Source organism: Neomonachus schauinslandi, chromosome 4 (assembly GCF_002201575.2).
Source record: "Neomonachus schauinslandi chromosome 4, ASM220157v2, whole genome shotgun sequence".
NCBI lineage: Eukaryota > Metazoa > Chordata > Mammalia > Carnivora > Phocidae > Neomonachus > Neomonachus schauinslandi.
The window spans coordinates 26,989,938-27,010,493 of NC_058406.1; the positions used below are offsets into that span (position 1 = coordinate 26,989,938).

A 20,556-nucleotide genomic window follows, 5' to 3' on the forward strand; every position below is an offset into this window, starting at 1 on the left:
CACATTTCTGAATTTCTGCCTACTCTCTTTTCTGAAACCATGATACTTGAATGAGGATGTTTATTTGCTAACAAATTTATCATGGTTCAATTATGAATATTCATGCCAAACTTAGATACCTAAAATAGGTTATTCTGGTAAGGCTATATTGGTCATGGGAGAAGACCGTGAAAGGCAAGAGTTTGAGAGGATGCCATAAGTGTTATGCTCTCTTTTTTTCCCTGCTTTTCTTGTCATCTCGTAGCTGCTTTTGTTCTCTCGTTGCCACCTTTCTTTAGTTGACTGTTGTTAACTATTTTTTTAATTACTGAAGTCAATTATAACTATAACTCTTACTTTTTCCAAGTAGTTTTGAACTCAGTTTAGGTGATTAAGGTATGGTGATAGTTTTCTTACTGCTCACCATTTCTCAAAGCTAACTGCCACTCTCTCTGTTAAGAGAGGTAGTAGATACAATGGTGCGGCACTTCAAGATGCAAATATTTGGTGACCGGCAGCCCGGCTATGATGGCAAAAGAAACATGTACACAGCACATCCACTGCCAATTGGACGGGATAGGGTAAGTGTTAACAGCCAGAAGTGCGTATTAGACTTAGGTCACTTACATAGGACAGAAATGTTTCCCCTTCCAATAGCAACTTGATTCTTAGAGTTGTTTCACATAGTGATGATAGATTTGTTACTGTGTCCATATTCTCTTGTCCTGTAGTTAATCAACAATTGAAGATGAGATTAGCATTAGAATTTAGGTTGATTGTGATTATTAGAATTAGATTAGATTAGTTTGATTACATATATTCTGGTTTTCACATTGCTAATGTACTTGCTATGTGAATCTGAAAAATGGAGTTTTTATAGATTATAGAAAATTATCTAACACCCACTTGTGGAAATATTCATAATACCACAATAACTTTTTCTTTTACAAGTTTAGTTTTTATTTTTTTTTTTATTTTTTTTTATTCTTATGTTAATCCCCATACATTACATCATTAGTTTTAGATGAAGTGTTCCATGATTCATTGTTTGTGCATAACACCCAGTGCTCCATGCAGAATGTGCCCTCCTCAATACCCACCACCAGGCTAACCCATCCTCCCACCCCCCTCCCCTCTAGAACCCTCAGTTTGTTTTTCAGAGTCCATCGTCTCTCATGGTTCGTCTACCCCTCCGATTTCCCCCCCTTCATTCTTCCTCTCCTGCTACCTTCTTCTTCTTCTTCTTTTTTTTTTTTCTTAACATATATTGCATTATTTGTTTCAGAGGTACAGATCTGAGATTCAACAGTCTTGCACAATTCACGGCGCTCACCAGAGCACATACCCTCCCCAGTGTCTATCACCCAGTCACCCCATCCTTCCCACCCCACCCCCCACTCCAGCAACCCTCAGTTTGTTTCCTGAGATTAAGAATTCCTCATATCAGTGAGATCATATGATACATGTCTTTCTCTGTTTGACTTATTTCACTCAACATATTACCCTCCAGTTCCATCCACGTCGTTGCAAATGCCAAGATCTCATTCCTTTTGATGGCTGCACAAGTTTAGTTTTTAAATTAGAAAAGCAATATGTAAACATATACTCCTTATAAACTTACTTAGACATCTAGAAACACTGTGATTTCCTGCCTCCCTACCTGCATCCCCCAATCCCATTTTCCTTTTTAGAGGAAACTATTCTAATAGTTTGGTATATATCCTTTCGGATATTTTTATGTGCATTAGCTATTTATGCATACGCCTATGTATATTCTTACTTGTTTGCACATCATTCTAGGATTTGCTTTTTCATTTAACAATATGTCTGGGAGATCTTTCCATTTCTGTACATTTACATATAACTTATTTACTTAATTCAAATTCTTTTTTATTGTGGTAAAATATGCATGACATAAAATTTACTATTTTAACCATTTTTAAGTGTACAGTTCAGTGGCATTTCGTGTATTCACGTTGTTGTGCAATCATAACCACTATCGATCTCCAAAATTTTTTTATCATCCCAAACTGAAAGTACATACCCACTAAGCATTAAGTTCTCTCGTCCCCTTCCCCCAGTTCCTGGTATCCACTATTCTATCTTAGGTCTTGGGGAACCTGGGTGGCTCGGTTATGTTAAGCATCTGACTCTTGATTTCGGCTCAGGTCATGATCTCAGGGTTGTGAGATCGAGCCCTGTGTTGAGCTCCGTACTGTGCATGGGACCTGGTTAAGATTCTCTCTCTCGCTCGCTCTTCTTCTGCCCCTCCCTCTTTCTGTCCCTATGAATTTGACTATTCTAAGTACTTCATATAAGTGGAATCATACAGTATTTGTCCCTTTGTGTCTGGCTTATTTCACTTAGCATAATGTTTTCAAGGTTCATCCATGTTGAAACATAGACCTTTATTTTCAAACTATTACGTAATAGTTAATATTATATTATTCCCTCTTGATGGACACTTAGGTTGTTTCCAATGTTTTACAATTACAGAAAGTCTTAAAAATAAATATGCTTATGCATATACTATGTTGAATATTCCTGGGATCTTTCTTTCATACTCTGTACATATATATGTGTAACTATGATTTTTTTGTTCCTTAGGTTGATATGGAAGTGACCCTTCCAGGTGAGGGTAAAGACCAAACCTTCAAAGTGTCTGTTCAGTGGGTATCAGTTGTGAGCCTTCAGTTGCTTTTAGAAGCTTTGGCTGGGCACTTGAATGAAGTCCCAGATGACTCAGTACAAGCACTTGATGTAATCACAAGACACCTTCCCTCCATGAGGTTAGTACCTTCGTTTGAGTTCGTTCCCACAAATGTCAGATTTTTTCGGTAGGTCGCACTGGAGCCATTGAAAAGTTTCTGCGTAAGTCACAGTTTAAACTTGGTTTCAAGTTTGTTTATAAAGTTGAGAATAAAATGAAAGACCTTTTGAGTTTGATGGTGAAACATGCAAACTCATTTCTTCAGGTACACTCCGGTGGGTCGTTCTTTTTTCTCACCTCCTGAAGGTTACTACCACCCTCTGGGAGGGGGCAGAGAGGTTTGGTTTGGCTTTCATCAGTCTGTGAGACCTGCTATGTGGAATATGATGCTCAATATTGACGGTACGCTAGAATTCTCCTTTTACTCTTTACTCTTTTGGCTAGTATTTTTAGTGCTTCCCCTTTCTCTGAACTGAAGCTAAGTATCCGTCCTCTCTGTTTGTTAGTGTCTGCAACTGCTTTCTACCGAGCTCAGCCTATCATTGAGTTCATGTGTGAGGTTTTAGACATTCAGAACATCAATGAACAGACCAAACCACTAACAGATTCCCAGCGTGTCAAGTTTACCAAAGAAATCAGAGGTAGGTATTTGCATTACCGTAGTCTCAGCAAGGCAGCTCAATGTAGTGCAAGGAGCAGGGTCTTGCAGTCAGACACACCTGGGCTTCCATCCCATCCCAGCCAGTTCTATCAGTGGGACCTTGGGCTAGTTACTTACTCATCATGAGTCTTAATTTATTCATCTCTAAGGTAAAGAAAATAATGTGTATCTTTAAGTTTGTTGTGAGAATTAAATGCAATTAGATGTATAAAGCTTCTTGTCCCATAGCTGGCACCCCTCAGGCATGCTTACCCTTTACCCACTTAAAAACTTCCATTTTAGGGGCACCTGGGTGGCTCAGATGGTTAAGCGTCTGCCTTCGGCTCAGGTCATGATCCCAGGGTCCTGGGATCGAGCCCCGCATCGGGCTCCCTGCTTGGCGGGGAGCCTGCTTCTCCCTCTCCCTCTACTGTTCCCCTGCTTGTGCTCTCTCACTCTATCAAATAAATAAAATCTTTAAAAAAAAAAAGAAAGAAATTAAAAAACTTTCATTTTATTTTATTTATGTATTTTATTATTTTTTTTTAAAACTTACCTTTTAATAAAGTAACACAAGTTTATTCTCTTTTGGAATTTCTTTTCTTCTTGTTATTAGCTGTCTTCTCTCACTACAACACAAGCTTCATTAGGGCTATCTCTAGACCCAATAATAAATACCAGAATTGTTGGGGTTTAGTAGATATTTATTGAACAAATTAATAAATTTATGTAGGTTGCACATTTTAAGTCATCTGGGTTCTAAGTTTTTCTTCTTAGCTGAGACTTTTTGCCTGTACATGATGAACTTGTTCTCATATCCTTGCAACCTTAGTCCTGTACAATGCTGAAGTTCTGAAGACATTTGAACCTGTTTTTGTCACTATGATTTTAATTAATACCTGATGTTTTGACTTTTTTTTTTTAACTTCAGGTCTTAAAGTTGAGGTGACCCACTGTGGACAGATGAAACGAAAATACCGAGTTTGTAATGTGACTAGACGGCCAGCCAGTCATCAAACGTATGTTAACCACGTTGAAAATGATACTGTTACATTTTTGGTAACAGAAGAAGCTGCTATGATTTGAGAAAATGGTATCCCGTATTGCAAGTTTCAAAATCACTGAGATCATCCGTTTTAAGCCCCAGAGCTTTAAAAAATGTTTTAAAAATTTTGGATAGAGACATTTAAAAAACATATTTCTTGCCTTTGATTCATTTCACCTCTTAAACAAAGAATGCCAAACACAGATCAACTTTTATATAACAATGCAGAGTCATCATTATAAGCATCATTTATTATACTGTTATAATTCTCAACGCATGTCCCAAAGGATCTGTTAAGTCCTATAAGTCATATAAGGCTGTCATGAGAAGATATTGCTTTGTGTTTTGTTTGGCTTTTTCTCTTTTTTGTAGCTGGCTGCCACTTCTTCCAGCTATCAGTATGTACGGCATGTCTCTAGCAGCTACTCATTTCCATTTTCCAATCTTATTTTTCTAATCACCCGACTTCTGATCCACTGCGAACTACGCAAAATGAGAAAATATATATGAAAGTATATATTTACTATATATGTAAGTTTTGTTCTTGTAATCAAGATTAAACTGATGTCTGACATAAATAAATATTGGCTCCTCCAAGTAAGGAGCATGAACTTAAATATATAAACTTTACATTATTTTGGTTAGTCAGAAGCCTTTTGTTTGTTTATATTCTATTCTGACTTTGTTTTAGTTCCACGGTTCTCAATTTTTAAACTTTAGTGTTCATCAAAATCATCGGGAAGGCTTTGTTCTAGATAGTAGAAGTTTTTGGGTGACCTCTGGATAAATGTGGTATAGTAATTCAGTATGATTTGAATAAATTCTTCAGTATGAACCCATATGCACCTGATGTAAATTTCTTAAGAGTTATAAAGTGATATTCCATGTATTCTTCATATTATACTATTGACTTCATTCTCTAGGAGGAAAAACATTACTGAAACCTTATGAAATCACTATTGAGAAGTGTAGCTTTTGTTTCAAGAACTGTATCTTTTTCATTAATTACTTCACATAACCCTGGAAAAATAATTATACTTATAGATTTGTATAATCTTTGCATGAAAATTAAAAGCACGTAGATTTAAATATCACATAGATGATCCTTGCTGCATTGTTATTTTGTGGGGCTGTAACAGTTAAGAAAGCAGGTTAAATTTATTATTGTACCAAGTATTTAAGATAATTTGCCCACTGAAAGAACCAAAGAAAGAGAATCTCTTAAATCTTGTTCTCCAGTTTATATCAAATATCCTGGCACAGTCTCAGTTTCATGTGTTTGGTCTTGTTGCCTCTAAATCCACATATATTTGTCCTGGTTTGGGGATCTGGAAATGTGGCCCCAATAACTATGTTACACTCATTTTAACAAAAAGTTCCCTTAAGCAAATAAAACTTCTCTGTGGATGATCCCAAGTCCTTATTTGATTTTAATAATTTATAGGAAGCCAGCTAGAGATTATATATGTATCTGTAGGTGTAGATTATATATGTATCTAGTGAGTTTGTATTTTCCTGTTCTGCAGCTTCTTCTCGTTTTAACTTCTTTTTAAGTTTTAATTTAGTATTTTTCTCAAACCAGCTTCAACAAACATGGAAAATTCCAAGAGTCGCTTTTCTCATTAAATACTAAACTAAATACTAAATACTAAAGGTCAAATAAAGATTGACCTTTGTTTTTTAAGTGACTGATCAAGGTAGAAAATGTTAGGCTTTTGTTTGTTTGCTTGTTTAAGAAAAAAAGAACTTGAAGACATTTCTAAAAAGGTATTCTCTCCCATAGTTTTCCTTTACAGCTAGAAAATGGTCAAGCTATGGAATGTACAGTAGCTCAGTATTTTAAGCAGAAGTATAGTCTGCAGCTGAAATACCCCCATCTTCCCTGTCTCCAAGTGGGACAAGAACAAAAACATACGTATTTGCCACTTGAGGTAAGCTAAACTGAATCTTCTTTTGCCAAATCTGCCAATCTCTTGAATGAGTTAAAAAAAAAAATCATGTTCTAAACTAGTAGTAGAATTTAGTATTAATTTCTAAATTATTTTGGGCAGGGGCACCTGGGTGGCTCAGTCCATTGAGTGACTCTTGGTTTCAGATCAGGTCATGATCTTGGGTTTGTGGAATCCAGCCCAGCATCGGGCGGGCTCCTGGCTCAGCAGGGAGTCTGCTTCTCTCCCTCTCCCTCTGCCCCTCCCCGCTTTGCATGTTCTTGCTCTCTCTCTCTCTCAAATGAATAAATAAATCTTTAAAAAAAAAATAAAATATTTTAGGCAGGTAGCTTCGCTAGGTAATAGCATTTTCATGTTTTGGGGAATGGAAGAGGTAAGATACAGTTTAGCAAAGGCTTCCTATATAGAAACCCATTACACAAACAAATTTCTCTTTGCCTCTCTGTAGGTCTGCAATATCGTGGCAGGACAGCGATGTATAAAGAAGCTCACAGACAATCAGACTTCCACAATGATCAAAGCTACAGCAAGATCGGCTCCCGACAGACAGGAAGAAATCAGTAGACTGGTCAGTAAGGCATGGTCTTCACGATACACTATAGCTTTCAGATGAGAAAACAAGACAATAGAAAACTCCTGGTAGGACACAGTTACTCTTTGGTTTTTATATGCGCAGGCTTTCCTGTTCTTTAGGTGAAGAGTAACAGCATGGTGGGTGGACCGGATCCCTACCTTAAAGAATTTGGTATTGTTGTCCACAGTGAAATGACAGAGCTCACAGGCAGGGTACTTCCGGCACCGATGCTGCAATATGGAGGCCGGGTAAGCTTTTTCTCTCATTCAGCAAAAGCTCCTTCCAACAAACAGTCAACAAGAGAATAATCCAGGGTTTCTCCGCCGCACCGCACTGAATTGACCCGTAGTTTAGCTCCTTACTGCTTTTTGTCTTTTGGCTAATACCAAATAGAGTTTTGTTTATCCCGTCATCAACATTAACATGGCCTTAGATTGTAATGTCTTTTCTCTTTTCTTTTGTTTCTTTTCTTTTCTTTTCTTTTTTTTTTTTTTTTAAAGAATAAAACGGTAGCCACACCCAACCAGGGTGTCTGGGACATGCGAGGAAAGCAGTTTTATGCTGGCATTGAAATTAAAGTTTGGGCAGTTGCTTGTTTTGCGCCTCAGAAACAATGTAGGGAAGATTTACTAAAGTGAGTATCTTCATATTTTCAGCTTAGTAATATCCCTTCCAGATATGAAAATACCATCATGACGTGAATGTGCTGTGCACACTGGCACTAAATCCTGACTCTTAGAGTGACGCCATCTGGTTGTAGGAAAAAGACCTTGTATTATAGTAAATTGCAAACTTGGGAATGACATTAAGAATCTGACTCAGCTTCCTTGCAATTAGAGCAGAAATCTGTGACTAACTAAAGGCCGAAGCAGAGACAGTTGGCGGACTCTTGAGTTCTTAGTGAAGCTTCCTTTGGTATTAATTGTATCTTTTCAGCTGAGATAAAAAAAAAAAAAAACTCGTCTGTTTTTAATCATTGTAATTTACTAGTGAGCTTGTTTTCCTGCAGGGTCACTGACTGAGAGCATTGGTTCATGCCTTCCAGATGCAGCTCTATCTATAGAAAGGAAGTTAGTGAGAAGGGTAGAAAAATCAAGGCAGGGAAAGGGAACTGGATGGAAAAAAGGAATCTTGCAAAATATTTGGCAAATGCACAAAAATTATTCTGAAAGCTTTATACATAAAGTCACTTCTCATATCCAGAATTTAAAACTTCACAATGAATTTTGTTGTTTTTTTTTTCAAAGTGATGGTTTCTTTTGATATTGTTATTGAATCACGTAGGTTACAAGTTTGAATATAATCCTAAATCTGCCAATTTTGTGTTTCCAAGTTCTCAGCTGAACACAAGCTTATCCGACCATTCTTGTGCCAGGCTTACCAACATACACATTCCCTGAAATTTTGACTTTGCTTTTCTTTAGTTCAGAATTACGGACTTGAATGTTTAAAAAAAAAAAAAAAGAAATCTTTGAACAGAAATGCTATTCTAGTTCCTGGGGCCCAGTTGAGGCATAATTCTTTAAAAATTCAAAATGTTGATCTGAGAGATTCTTGTGCATTATAATCGCGGTGATGCAATTGCCAGCCCATCTTTGGCAACCAGTTAAAGATTTTTTTCTTTGTTTAGTTGTTTATTTTTAATTTTGGCTAAGAATGTGCAGAACTGAAAGAAGTATCTTAGTGGAAAATAAATGCTAGGAACATACTCTGAAATGAAAGCATTGTGCCACTTGGTTCTATTTTAACAGGAGTTTCACTGATCAGCTCCGTAAAATCTCTAAGGATGCAGGAATGCCTATCCAGGGTCAGCCCTGTTTCTGCAAGTATGCACAAGGTGCAGACAGCGTGGAGCCCATGTTCAAACACCTGAAAATGACCTACGTGGGCCTACAGCTAATCGTGGTTATCTTGCCTGGGAAGACACCAGTGTATGGTATGGACCCCTTTAATACTGAACGAGGGATGATTTCAAGGAGTAGGTCAGGATAAGCTAGGTTATGCTGTAGTCACAAACAACCCCAGACTCCCGGTGGCTCAAAGCATCAAAGGTTGATTTTTTGCTTCTGCCGTGTGTGCATTGAGGTAGACTGTGGCCCCTGTTCCATGCCATCGTGTCATTTTCCCTCTGGGACCCAGGCTGGTCAAGCAGTTGCTATTGGGAAAGTTGCTGGCCCCATGGCAGAGAGAAAAGAGAGCTCTGCAGGGCTCTTAACATTTGCAGCTTCTTGACCACAACCAGCCACATGGCTCTTCCCAACCTTTGTGTGGGGATCGAGAATGGGGGCCGGGAAATGCAGCGGGAACGAGTGTGCGGCATACAGTGGAATTCTACCATAGTCCTCAAAGCAGGAAGAACTGGAATGTTTGGTGAAAAGCACTTAGGAATATCAGAGTGGGGAAGGGTGGGGGAGCCTACCACTTCCAGAAAAGAAGCTGTTCAGTTTGTGTCTATTGTAACAAGAGTGATACAAAGTTCTTTTGGCTATCATCTAAATAAAGGATTTGGGAACTACAGACTGCTGTGTGAACTTTATAAAACATCTTCAACGCCCTCTGTAGTTGTTTCTTTTGTTACTGTCTGTTTATCTCTCCTGTTTAGAGGAAAAAGAGGGGGAGGGTGGGAGAAAAATACTTAAAAGTCAAGGAGCTGGCGTGTATACTGAGAGGGAGGAGCTGAGAGATGGATTCCTTTGCCAGACCAGTCCTGTGGAAAAAGTAACCTCAGGGGACTGAGTTAATGGCAGCAGGCAGCATCCAGGAGTAAAGGAAGTGGGCTACCTTCAATGCTTGCAGGAGGGAAGAAAAGGAAAAATTGCCCTGGGGGGTTAGCAGATAAAAGACCACTGTGTAAATGTTTATGTGTGGATTTTGGCCTCTACTCTTAGTAATTAGGAGAATATTTAAACATTTTTAAATTAATTAATGAATTTATCCTTGTAGCGGAGGTGAAACGTGTTGGAGATACCCTCCTGGGTATGGCCACACAGTGTGTCCAGGTAAAAAATGTAGTGAAGACCTCACCCCAAACCCTTTCCAACCTTTGCCTGAAGATAAATGCAAAGCTCGGAGGAATTAACAACGTGCTTGTACCTCATCAAAGGTAAGATTTTGAACTCTGTTTTTTCTACTTTTTTTCCCTACGTTTTTATTAAGATCAAATGTAACGTTATTTACAGTAAAGCACACAAATCTTAAACATGCATCTCAATTACTTTGTCTTATATATGTGTACACTCATGTAACCACACTCAGGTGAAGATCTAGAACATTTCCAGCACCCTGTCAGGCTTCCTTGTGGCCCCTCCCAATAGATAACCCCCAAAGGTAACCACTATCACCATAGATTAGTTTTGCCTCTTTTTGAACTTCATATAAACGGAACCATACAATATGTAATATTTTGTGTCTGTTTTCTTTTGTTCATCCTTATGTGTCTAGAATTCATTCATGTTACTGTGTTAAGTAGTAGTTTATTCATTTTCATTGTATATTATTTCATTATATGAATATACTCACAGAATTTTAATCTCTTCTACCATTGATGGATATTTTTGTACATTCATTATACAATTTTTCTACATTTTTGGTGGATGTAAGTACTCTTTCTCCCGAGTATATATCCAAGAGTAGAATTGCTAAGTTACAGAGAGTATGTGTATTTAGCATTGAGAGATACTGTCAAATAGTTTTGCCGGGTGGTTGTACCAGTTTACATTTCCATGGAGATTTCTGGTTGCTCCATATTCTCACCAACACTTGGTAGTATCAGTCCTTTTAACTTTAGCCATTTTGTTTGGGATAATAGTATCTCATTGTGGTTTTAATTTGCATTCCCCTGATGATTAATCATGTTGAACACAATTTCATGTGTTTATTGGCTATTTGGATATCCTCTTTTGTGATGGGTTTTTCAGTTCTTTGACCATTTCTTAGATTGGGTTGTCCATCTTTTCATTAATTTGTATTTTCCCTATCTATTGAGATAATATCTGACTTGCTAACTCTAAAATGTTTTCATGTGAAATTCTATATGTGAAAGTGATTTGAAAAGTTCAATTTAGGGCTGTGGTATTAGTGATTTCTATATGTGACAAGAATATGAAATTGAGTGCCTTGCTCTTATACAATCATATTCCATTCTTAATTTGCCCTTGAATAACATTTATAGGTAACAAAATCCTTCCTACACCGTTGATGGATGAGGTATACAGGCCATGTGGGAAGTTAACCTAAAATCTGAAATCATTTAATTTTACCCCAAATGTTTGAGACAATATAGCATAGTAGTTTAGGACGCATACCTCAGTGTCTGACACCCTAGGTTTGGATTCCAACTTTCCTGCTTCCTAGTTATGTAAGCTTGGGCAAGCTCCTTAACCTCTTCTGTCTCATTTTTTAAATCTGAAAAATTGAGGTAGTAATTGTACCACGCTCATGGGATTATTGCAAGGACTAAATGAGTTAATACAGGTAAAGTGTTTAGCACAGTGGCTGGTACATAGTATATGTAAGGTGTTATTATGTTATGCATATGTATGTTACAGATGTATGTTTACTGTTGTATGATGATACATACAGAGAAATATAACACAGCCTCTGCCCTCATGGAGATATCTATTCTATTATAGAGATTTTCAGATTTGGGATGTCTCCTATATTATACTCTAAGAATCAGTACTCAGTTCCAAATCCTACTTTTAAGAATTTGCCAGAGAAGCATGCATGATTTTACCCCCCTTGATTCCTTAGAAAAATCAGTGCCAAATAAATGAGTTCATTCTTTCAACAAATATTTATTGAGTGCCGGCTGTGAGCTAGGCAATGTTCCAGGCACTAGGGATACTGCAGTGAATAAGACAAAACAAAATAAAATTCCTGCCCTTGTGGAGCTTACACTCGTGTGTGTGTGTGTGTGTGTGTGTGTGCGCATGTGGAAAATAAGTACAATTTAAATTAAGTGGGGTGCCTGGCTGGCTCAGTCAGTAGAGTGTGTGACTCTTGATCTTGGGGTTGTGAGTTTGAGCCCCACAATGGGGGTAGAGGTTACTTAAAAATAGAATCTTTAAAAAAATAATTAGGTAAAATATGTGGTATAAGTGATGAATACTATAGATAAAAATAAAATAAGGAAGTAGATAGACTCAATTCTCCTCTGTAAGCCTCACATCTTAAAGAGCATTGGGGGTTTTGTCCCCGTTCCATGTAAATTCTGCAATTCTATATCTGTTGTAAGAATCCTACGATCCCAAGAGAGTTCATTCTGGGAAAGTCTTCCCTTCACACACAGAGATTTTATTAAATTTGGCTCAGGTCCTCTTTTTAAAGTCTTCCCTTCCTGCTATTATAGAAGAACCATGTTGATTTCTTTTTTAATATTTTATTTATTTCTTTTAGAGAGAGAGAAAGACAGCAGGGGGAGGAGCAGAGGGAGAGGGAGAGAGAGAGAATCTCCAGCGGACTCCTCACTGAGCGCAGAGCCCAACATGGGGCTCGATCCCAGGACCCTGAGCCAAAACCAAGAGTCAGACGCTTAACCGACTGAGCCACCCAGGTGCCCCAACCGTGTTGACTTCTTAAGTCAATTCAGATTCATTGCAAAAGAGACACAGACACTCAGTGGGCCTTAGAGTTCTCACCCAATGTGTCTAAGTCTTTATTCTGTCTTGTAAAACTATATCTGTGATTATATCTGGTGAGCTTGAAAGTACAGATTTTCATCCGTATGTCTGAGTGTCAGTGTCTCCTTCAATCTGAGCAGGCCCTCGGTGTTCCAGCAGCCTGTCATCTTCCTGGGAGCGGATGTCACGCACCCCCCAGCAGGGGACGGGAAGAAGCCTTCCATTGCTGCTGTCGTTGGCAGTATGGATGGTCACCCCAGTCGGTACTGTGCCACTGTTCGGGTGCAGACCTCCCGCCAGGAGATCTCCCAGGAGCTCCTGTACAGTCAGGAGGTAATTCAGGACCTCACTAACATGGTTCGAGAGCTGCTGATCCAGTTCTACAAATCTACACGCTTCAAACCCACTCGGATCATCTACTACCGTGGAGGGGTATCGGAGGGACAAATGAAACAGGTACTCTGATTACCCATGGTTGCCTTTGGGGGTTCTAGGTGTCTGATGGAGCTTCCTCCCATCTGCCACTCCAGGTAAACCAGATCTGAGAGCTGCAAAGTGAGTTCTCAATCGAACGTCATTCTATTTCTAACTCCTAGGTCGCCTGGCCAGAGCTAATAGCAATTCGAAAGGCATGTATTAGCTTGGAAGAAGATTACCGGCCAGGAATAACCTACATTGTGGTGCAGAAGAGACACCACACACGACTTTTCTGTGCAGATAAAACAGAAAGGGTAAGAAACTATGGTAGAAGCCTCATTAGCTGATGCAAGTGAATATGATTTCAACGGGGCATACATATAATTTTTTTTCCCTAAAAACAGGAGTGTAATAATAATTTAATAAATATACTAACTCCAGTTGAACATAGATGATCACTTCTGAATGATACAGGTTTCAAGACTGACTATTTCTCTTGTGTGACAGAAGTGCTGGCTTCTGGAGTTTTTAAGGGCCACAAAAACATGCCAAAATACACGATGGTGATACAGGAAAACGCCAAAGGGATGGTTTATCTATTTGGACTTTATTATCATTTGCTACTTTTTGCTACCAGTGCCTAAGGCGTGGCTCTGGGAAGAATTTCTCTTTCAAATGATTTTGTATCAGTTCATATATCAGCGCAGGGGATTCTTGGGGTACACACTTTGACCACTTATAATATCACACTTACTAACCATGAGCAAGTTAGCTTCTCTAAGCCATAGTGTTCTCATCTGTAAAATGTAGTAAGAACAATACCTATCTCACAGGGGTGTTGTAAGGATTAAATTAATAAATGAATATTAATTTGGGGTATAATTCCCAGCTTTTGATAAGAGGTATTTTGTATAATTGATATATAATCTGTTATTTATGTACAAACTAGCTAAATTATAGGTACATAATATTGACTGACTTTGCTTCTATAATATTTTCTATGATGTTATTTCATCTTTTGCAGGCCCTCCCTGATCCACCCCCAGAGAGACCAATTCTTTCTGTTGCTTAATCTTGTAATTTTGTGTGTCAGTCCCATTATTTTCTAGTACACCTTTAGTTTTTGTCTCTAATCCAAGGCTGAGCTATTTTTTTTTGTTTTGTTTTCAGAATCATTGGAAAACTAAGGTTTTCCTTGGGCTCTGGTTCCACCAGTCAACTCAGATTCCAAGTGTTGTCTTCTGAATTGCCCAAACCCTGACTCAGTAGTACTTCTTAGACCTCCACTGATACAAATTCTCCAAACTCTTGCCCTCGCTCTGGTCACAGAACACCCTGCCACCTCCTCCTTAACTGCATTGTCACCTCTCCATCCCTCCATCAAACTGCTGTCCATGTAGCTCTAGGAGCTGGATTATCTTCCTAAAACCAGGCTATCTCATCATTTTGTTCTTTACCATCCCATGTCACTCCTAACCTTCCAGAGATTGATAATCCTGGTCCTTGGTCTGCCCTGCTCCCTTGACACTTACCAGCATCTCCAATTCTCTAATCATGCCTCTTGCCAATGTCCAACTCTGGATCGGGTCCACTTACCCATTTCCTTTGCTTCGACCCTTAGGCCAGTGGAGATTGCTGAGGAAGAAAGTCATTTGTTTAATGATGAATGATATTGCAGATTCATGATAGCAAATCTCAGCCAGCCTTTGACGCCGCAGTTTCTCCATTTATCCAGGTCCCCATAGCATGTGTTCCAAACCTTCACTCAACTCCCAGCCCACTCTGTGATGCCCTCTATTTCCCCAGAAAACAACATCGAGAAGGCATGAGTTTTCTCAGCTTCCTCTCCTCTACTTTTTTTTTTTTTTTAAGATTTATCCATTTTAGTGTGAGAGAGAGTGCGAGCTGGGGGGAGGGGCAGAGGGAGAGAGAGAAGCAGACTCCCCACTGAGCGTGGGGCTTGACACACAGGGGCTTGATCTCATGACCCTGAGCCGAAATCAAGAGTTGGACGCTTAACCAACTGAGCCATCCAGGCACCCCTCTCTCCTCTACTTTCAAATGTACTGAAATGTGTTTTCTCCTCTCCTTCCTCGCACATCTCAGAGGCTAATCTCTCCACCTATGCTTTTGTTCCTAAAGGTACGCTTCATTAATTACCCTTGGTTTTCAAAACTCCAGTTCCTTCTCCTCACCCTCTAAAGTGCCTCAACTCTTCCTAGATCACCCTAGTAAGCTTCCTTTTACTCTGTTTCTCCCTCAGTCTACCTGCCACCTTATCTTTGTTTTCTTTCATGACCAAACTTTTAGAAGAAAAATGACTTGACTTTCCATCTGTACCTTCTCACATCAGACATCCATTCTCTGGAGCCTGACTTCAGTTTCAGTGATTCTGCTGAAGTTGTTCGCTCAGTGACTTGCTCATTTCCAATCTAGTGCTATCTTGTCAGGTTCTTACACTGACCTCTTGGCCTGAACAATAATATGACTTTCCAGATTCACTACCCTCCTCTATAATCAGACTTTCTTTGACTTCTCTTCCTCCTCTGGCCATTAAATACTGATGTTTCCAGGCATTCCATACTTTTCTCTCCCTCTTCTCTTCTGAATTTCAACTCTCTTTAGTCTCACCCACTTTTCTGCCTTCACTGATCTGTTTATAGATTCCTAAATGTGTATTCCCAGCTGCAAACATTGCTGTGCAGTTCCTGATCTGCACCTCCAGTTGTCTACCAGACATACTTACTCAGATGCTCTTTAGACATTGTATCAGTAAGATAGGTTAGGCCATGCTGTGGTAACAAAAAAACCCTCCAAAGTCTTCAGGGCTTATAAAGATGCATTTCTTGCTCGTATTACACATTCACTCCACAGTGCTCCACTCTGCTGCAGCTGTGACCCTGATGTCCTCCTTTTGGAACCTAGGCTGACAGAGAGCAGTCTATCTGGAACATCACCAGTCGTTACAGCAGAGGGAAAGAAAGATCCTCACAATCCATATGTTGGCTCTTAAAGCTTCTGCCCAGAAGTTACACATTTCAGGCCACACTCTATCAGCCGAAGCACGTTACATGGCCACTCCTGAGTTAATTGGGTGGGGATCTATAACCCTCCCCCAGGGAGGGTCACGGGAATATTTGGCCCTAGTGATACAATCTACCACAGGCATTTCGAGCGAAACACGTCTAAACCTTCTACTTACTGTTTTATCCCCATCCAAAGCCTATTCCTCCCCCAATGTTCCTTTTCTTCTGTGACTTGGCATCATTGTATATTAAGTCAGCCAAGCTAGAAACTTCAGAGCTGTCTTTAAATTCTCCCCCCTTCTTGTCCCCCCATATCCAGTTCAAATAGTCTTCTGTGTTCTGCCCTGAACTCTCTTGTCTCAATTCTTCCTCTTGTGTGTTACCTCTGTCCTAGGCAGAACCTCCTATATCGCAGGAGACTCCTACTGGTCTCCCCATCAGCATTCGTCCTTCACAGATGCACCCTCTACCTGCCGTCTGGGCTAGCTGGCTGGCTCAGTTGGTAGAGCATGTGACTCTTGATCTTGGGGTTGTGAGTTCAAGCCCCACATTGGGCTTAGAGCTTACTTAAAAAAAAAAAAATGCATGTCTTACCTTGCCACTCCTTTATTCAGAAACCTTCACATATCCCCCATTGTCTACCAGATACTTCCCTTTGGTGGTCAGTGTTTTCCTAAGGTAGCCAAAACATTTTAGTTTCATCCTTCTACCATGCCCTCATACACTTTCCATTTCCCACATATATTGTGGATTTGAATTCCCGAGATGACCACATCTGTCCCCCTTTTTCCCCCCACTATTCTTATTAAGGTATTATATAGATAACAGTAAAATCCACCCTTTTTAGTGTACTGTTCTGCACGTTGTGACAAATGCATATAGTTGTGTAACCACCATGTCTATGAAGACATGAACAATCCATCATGCACACACATTCTTCCAAGCCCTCTGCAGTCAACCTTTTCTCCCTCACCTACAGCCCCTAGCAACCACTGACAGGCATTCTGTCCTTACAGTTTTGTTTTTTTCCAGAATGACATATAAGTGGGATACCATAGCCTTTGGTCTGGCTTCTTTTACTTAGCATAATGCATTTGAGGTTCATCCAAGTTTATTGTGTATATCACCAGTTTATTCCTTTTTATTGCTTAGTATTTCATCATATGGCTGAACCAGAATTAGTTCATCTATTCCTGACTTTAGGGGATATTTGGAGTGTTTCCGGTTTTCATCCCATCCCCCCTTTCAACTCCTGCTTATCCTGTAAAGGATGGCTCAACTATTTCTTCCTACCAGCTTTTAGGTGGTGTTCATGAAGGGCAGGAGTGCAGGTTCATTAGTTCTCTCTGTGCCTCTGTCTCTCATCAACATCTGCTGCAGAGCCTTCCTCATGGGTGCTCAAGTGGTAATTGTTGAAATGAACATGCCTGGATCTCTTTTTCCCCAGGGCATCATCTCCTTCCGTTCTCATCTGTAGATTCTAAGAGATTTGCTTTAAAAAAGATTCCATGCTGGGGCAACTGGCTGGCTCAGCCTGTGGAGCATGTGACTCTTGATTCTCTGGGTTGTGAGTTCGAGCCCCATACTGGGTATAGAGATTACTTAAACATAAAATCGGGGCACCTGGAGGGCTCAGTTGGTTAAGCGTCCATATCTTGATCTCAGCTCAGGTTTTTATCTCGGGGTTGTGAGTTCAAGCCCGCATTGGGCTCCACACTGGGCATGGAGCCTACTTTAAAATTAATTAATTAACTAATTAATTAAAATCTTTTTTAAAAAGATTCTATGGTCAAATAAGTTTGGGAAATACTATTTACTCCATCTCCCTCTTAAAGATTATACATCACTGAATAAAGGTTCTGAGAAGTCATACAATAGAAAAACTTTTTTTTTTTTTTTAAGGATTTTATTTATTCATTTGACAGAGAGAGACACAGTGAAAGAGGGAACACAAGCAGGGGGATTGGGAGAAGGAGAAGCAGGCCTCCCACGGAGCAGGGAGCCCAATGTAGGGCTCGATCCCAGGACCCCGGGATCAGGACCTGAGCCGAAGGCAGACGCTTAACCAACTGAGCCACCCAGGCACCCCTAGAAAAACCTTTTTAACTTGAGTTCAATCCAGTGTTTCTCAAATGTGTTTGACCATAAAATACCTAAACACATCCTGCGGAACTAATATTCCTGAAGAACACACTTTGGGAAACGATGCCAGAACTGTTATAACTCAGTTACATTTCCTCTTGTCCAGGTAGGTCCCCAAGTTCACATTTGAATTTGATGGAATGAGACTTTTCTGTACTCATAGATGTTCCTGTACGCATTGGTGCACAATTCAGCTGAAGGTAATAGTAGTTAGAATGGAGCCAAGTAAGCTCCCACCAAATTCATTGCCTCTATACGAAATAAAATTCCTCATCTGGAACCCTGCTGTACGGCACAAGAGGATGAAAACTGACCAAATAGCAAGGTTTAATTCCTTTCCTTGTAAATGCATTTCTGAAGTTCCCTTCTCTGCTTTCCTAGAAGGTTGATTTTAGAATTTTGGCTGCAAGTGAGCCTTACAATTTCTGATTCTTTTTTTAAAGATTTTATTTATTTGTCAGAAAGAGAGAGAGAGAGAATGAGCAGGGGGAGCAGCAGGCAGAGGGAGAAGCAGGCTCCCCGCTGAGCAGGGAACTGGATGCGGGACTCTATCCCAGGACCCTGAGATCATGACCTGAGCCAAAGGCAGACACTTAACGGACTGAGCCACCCAGGCGTCCCACAATTTCGGATTTTAAAAGTGTAAATGAACGTCACCTAGTTTTATAGCTGATCAGATTAAGACCCAAAGATATTAAGCTTTGTTAAGGTATGTAGTTGCAAGACTAGGCTTAGAACTGAAACCCCGGGTTTCCTAATTCCCATTTCAGTGCACTCTTCCTGATAATGCATGTGCTGGTGACTTCTTTTATTGATTCTGTAAAAGCATTAATTTTGTTGAGCCTCGTGTACCAGCTCAAAGATTTATTCATCTTAACTTTTACTGAAAGTTGTGCGTATCTTTTTACTCCAAGTAAGGAATAAAGTTGAATTTTTTTCTTGGGAAGCTTATCCATTGTAAATGCCTTTCTTTCCCCCTCTGTGAACAATGCCGATATATCGTCTATAAATAGATGACAGTAATGCAACCCAGGTAAAATAATTATTTGTCTGGATTCCCCTAGAGAAACCACGGAGTATATTTGTTCGAGAAAACACTTAAGGACAAAGTGGTTGGGCTCAGAAACGTTACAGAAAATTTCAACATGTTGAATTAAACTGATTTTCAAAACTTCACTTAAGAACAGTTTGCTAACTTGTTACCAATTAACACATAAGAGGAAAATACAGCCTGAGCTCAGTCTGGCATTTTGATGACTAATTATAACTACCCCTGCACCCTTTTTTTTGGTAGGTGGGGAAAAGTGGCAATGTCCCAGCGGGAACTACAGTGGATAGCACCATCACACATCCATCCGAGTTTGACTTTTACCTCTGTAGTCATGCAGGAATTCAGGTAATTTGGAAACTGGTTCAGATCTTCCACTCGATAGGGAGATGTTTGCAAATTCGGCAACTGGCTTGACTAGACTTGTTATTCAACACTGTACATTACTTTGTTAATTTAGTGCTTGTATTCTAGAACTGTTATCTTTTGGTCTGGGTATCTGCTGGTAGGTGGGCTAGGCAGGAATACTTCTGAATTTAAGGAGTGGATTTCAATTCTCTGCTCTCACATAGTCAACCCATGTCAGAAACATCCTAATCATAAAAGTCTCTCTGCAGGGAACCAGCCGTCCTTCACATTACCAGGTCTTGTGGGATGACAACTGCTTCACCGCAGATGAGCTCCAGCTCCTAACTTACCAGCTATGTCACACCTACGTGCGCTGCACGCGCTCAGTCTCCATTCCAGCCCCTGCGTATTATGCCCGGCTTGTAGCTTTCAGGGCAAGGTATCATCTGGTGGATAAAGATCATGACAGGCAAGTTTCTCAGGCACAGTGAAATCTCTTTTTGTCTGAATTAGCAACATGTTAAAAAAAAAAAAAATGAGCGACTACAGAAAACTTTTTAGAAGAGCTAAACTTCCTTTTAGGGTTTAAATTTCAAGAAGCGAATAAAATTGAATGTGCCTTTGAGAGCTTATAATGTGACTTTGGGTCCAAGAAGTGCTCAGGCTTGCTCATACTTGCATGGTGTGTCTATAGTCTGCCCAAGGAAAAAAGTCTAATTTGGAGCTGCCTGTGGTTTTCCCATAGAGCCAAATGCATTCAGTTCTGCTCAGGAGTCCTGAGCATCCTCAAAGGTGGCCCACACAGTGCCCTGGCTCCAGTCCGAGCAGTCACGGGCCTGTGGATTCCACTTCATGCGAGGGGAAGTCCTGCACAGCTCACTTTGTTTTCAGTACAATTTGGAAGAATGCATCAGAGTGAATCTGGGGCATGTGTGTGGGAGAGGAGAGGTGCCAGACCATTTTCACCCCCAAATAGGGATCTCAGAAGCATCAGACATTTTGACCTGTTACTGAGCATGATTAAATAGCCGAACAAGCTCTCTGCATTAATTTTCTT

The 20,556-nt window shown here is 39.9% G+C and overlaps 1 protein-coding gene across 1 annotated transcript in view; it reads left to right on the plus strand.

Moving 5' to 3' along the window:
- AGO4 (argonaute RISC component 4) overlaps positions 1-20,556 on the plus strand; it is a 38,305-nt gene that overhangs the window by 12,349 nt on the left and 5,400 nt on the right. The window contains exons 3-17 of the mRNA XM_021684204.1: positions 440-560; positions 2,587-2,768; positions 2,955-3,091; positions 3,196-3,330; positions 4,261-4,348; positions 6,158-6,305; positions 6,772-6,891; positions 7,017-7,145; positions 7,398-7,531; positions 8,649-8,833; positions 9,841-10,000; positions 12,659-12,974; positions 13,115-13,249; positions 19,398-19,499; positions 19,769-19,968. Of these exons, the coding sequence (XP_021539879.1) occupies positions 440-560; positions 2,587-2,768; positions 2,955-3,091; positions 3,196-3,330; positions 4,261-4,348; positions 6,158-6,305; positions 6,772-6,891; positions 7,017-7,145; positions 7,398-7,531; positions 8,649-8,833; positions 9,841-10,000; positions 12,659-12,974; positions 13,115-13,249; positions 19,398-19,499; positions 19,769-19,968 (2,292 nt within the window). The remainder of the gene's footprint in view (positions 1-439; positions 561-2,586; positions 2,769-2,954; positions 3,092-3,195; positions 3,331-4,260; positions 4,349-6,157; positions 6,306-6,771; positions 6,892-7,016; positions 7,146-7,397; positions 7,532-8,648; positions 8,834-9,840; positions 10,001-12,658; positions 12,975-13,114; positions 13,250-19,397; positions 19,500-19,768; positions 19,969-20,556) is intronic.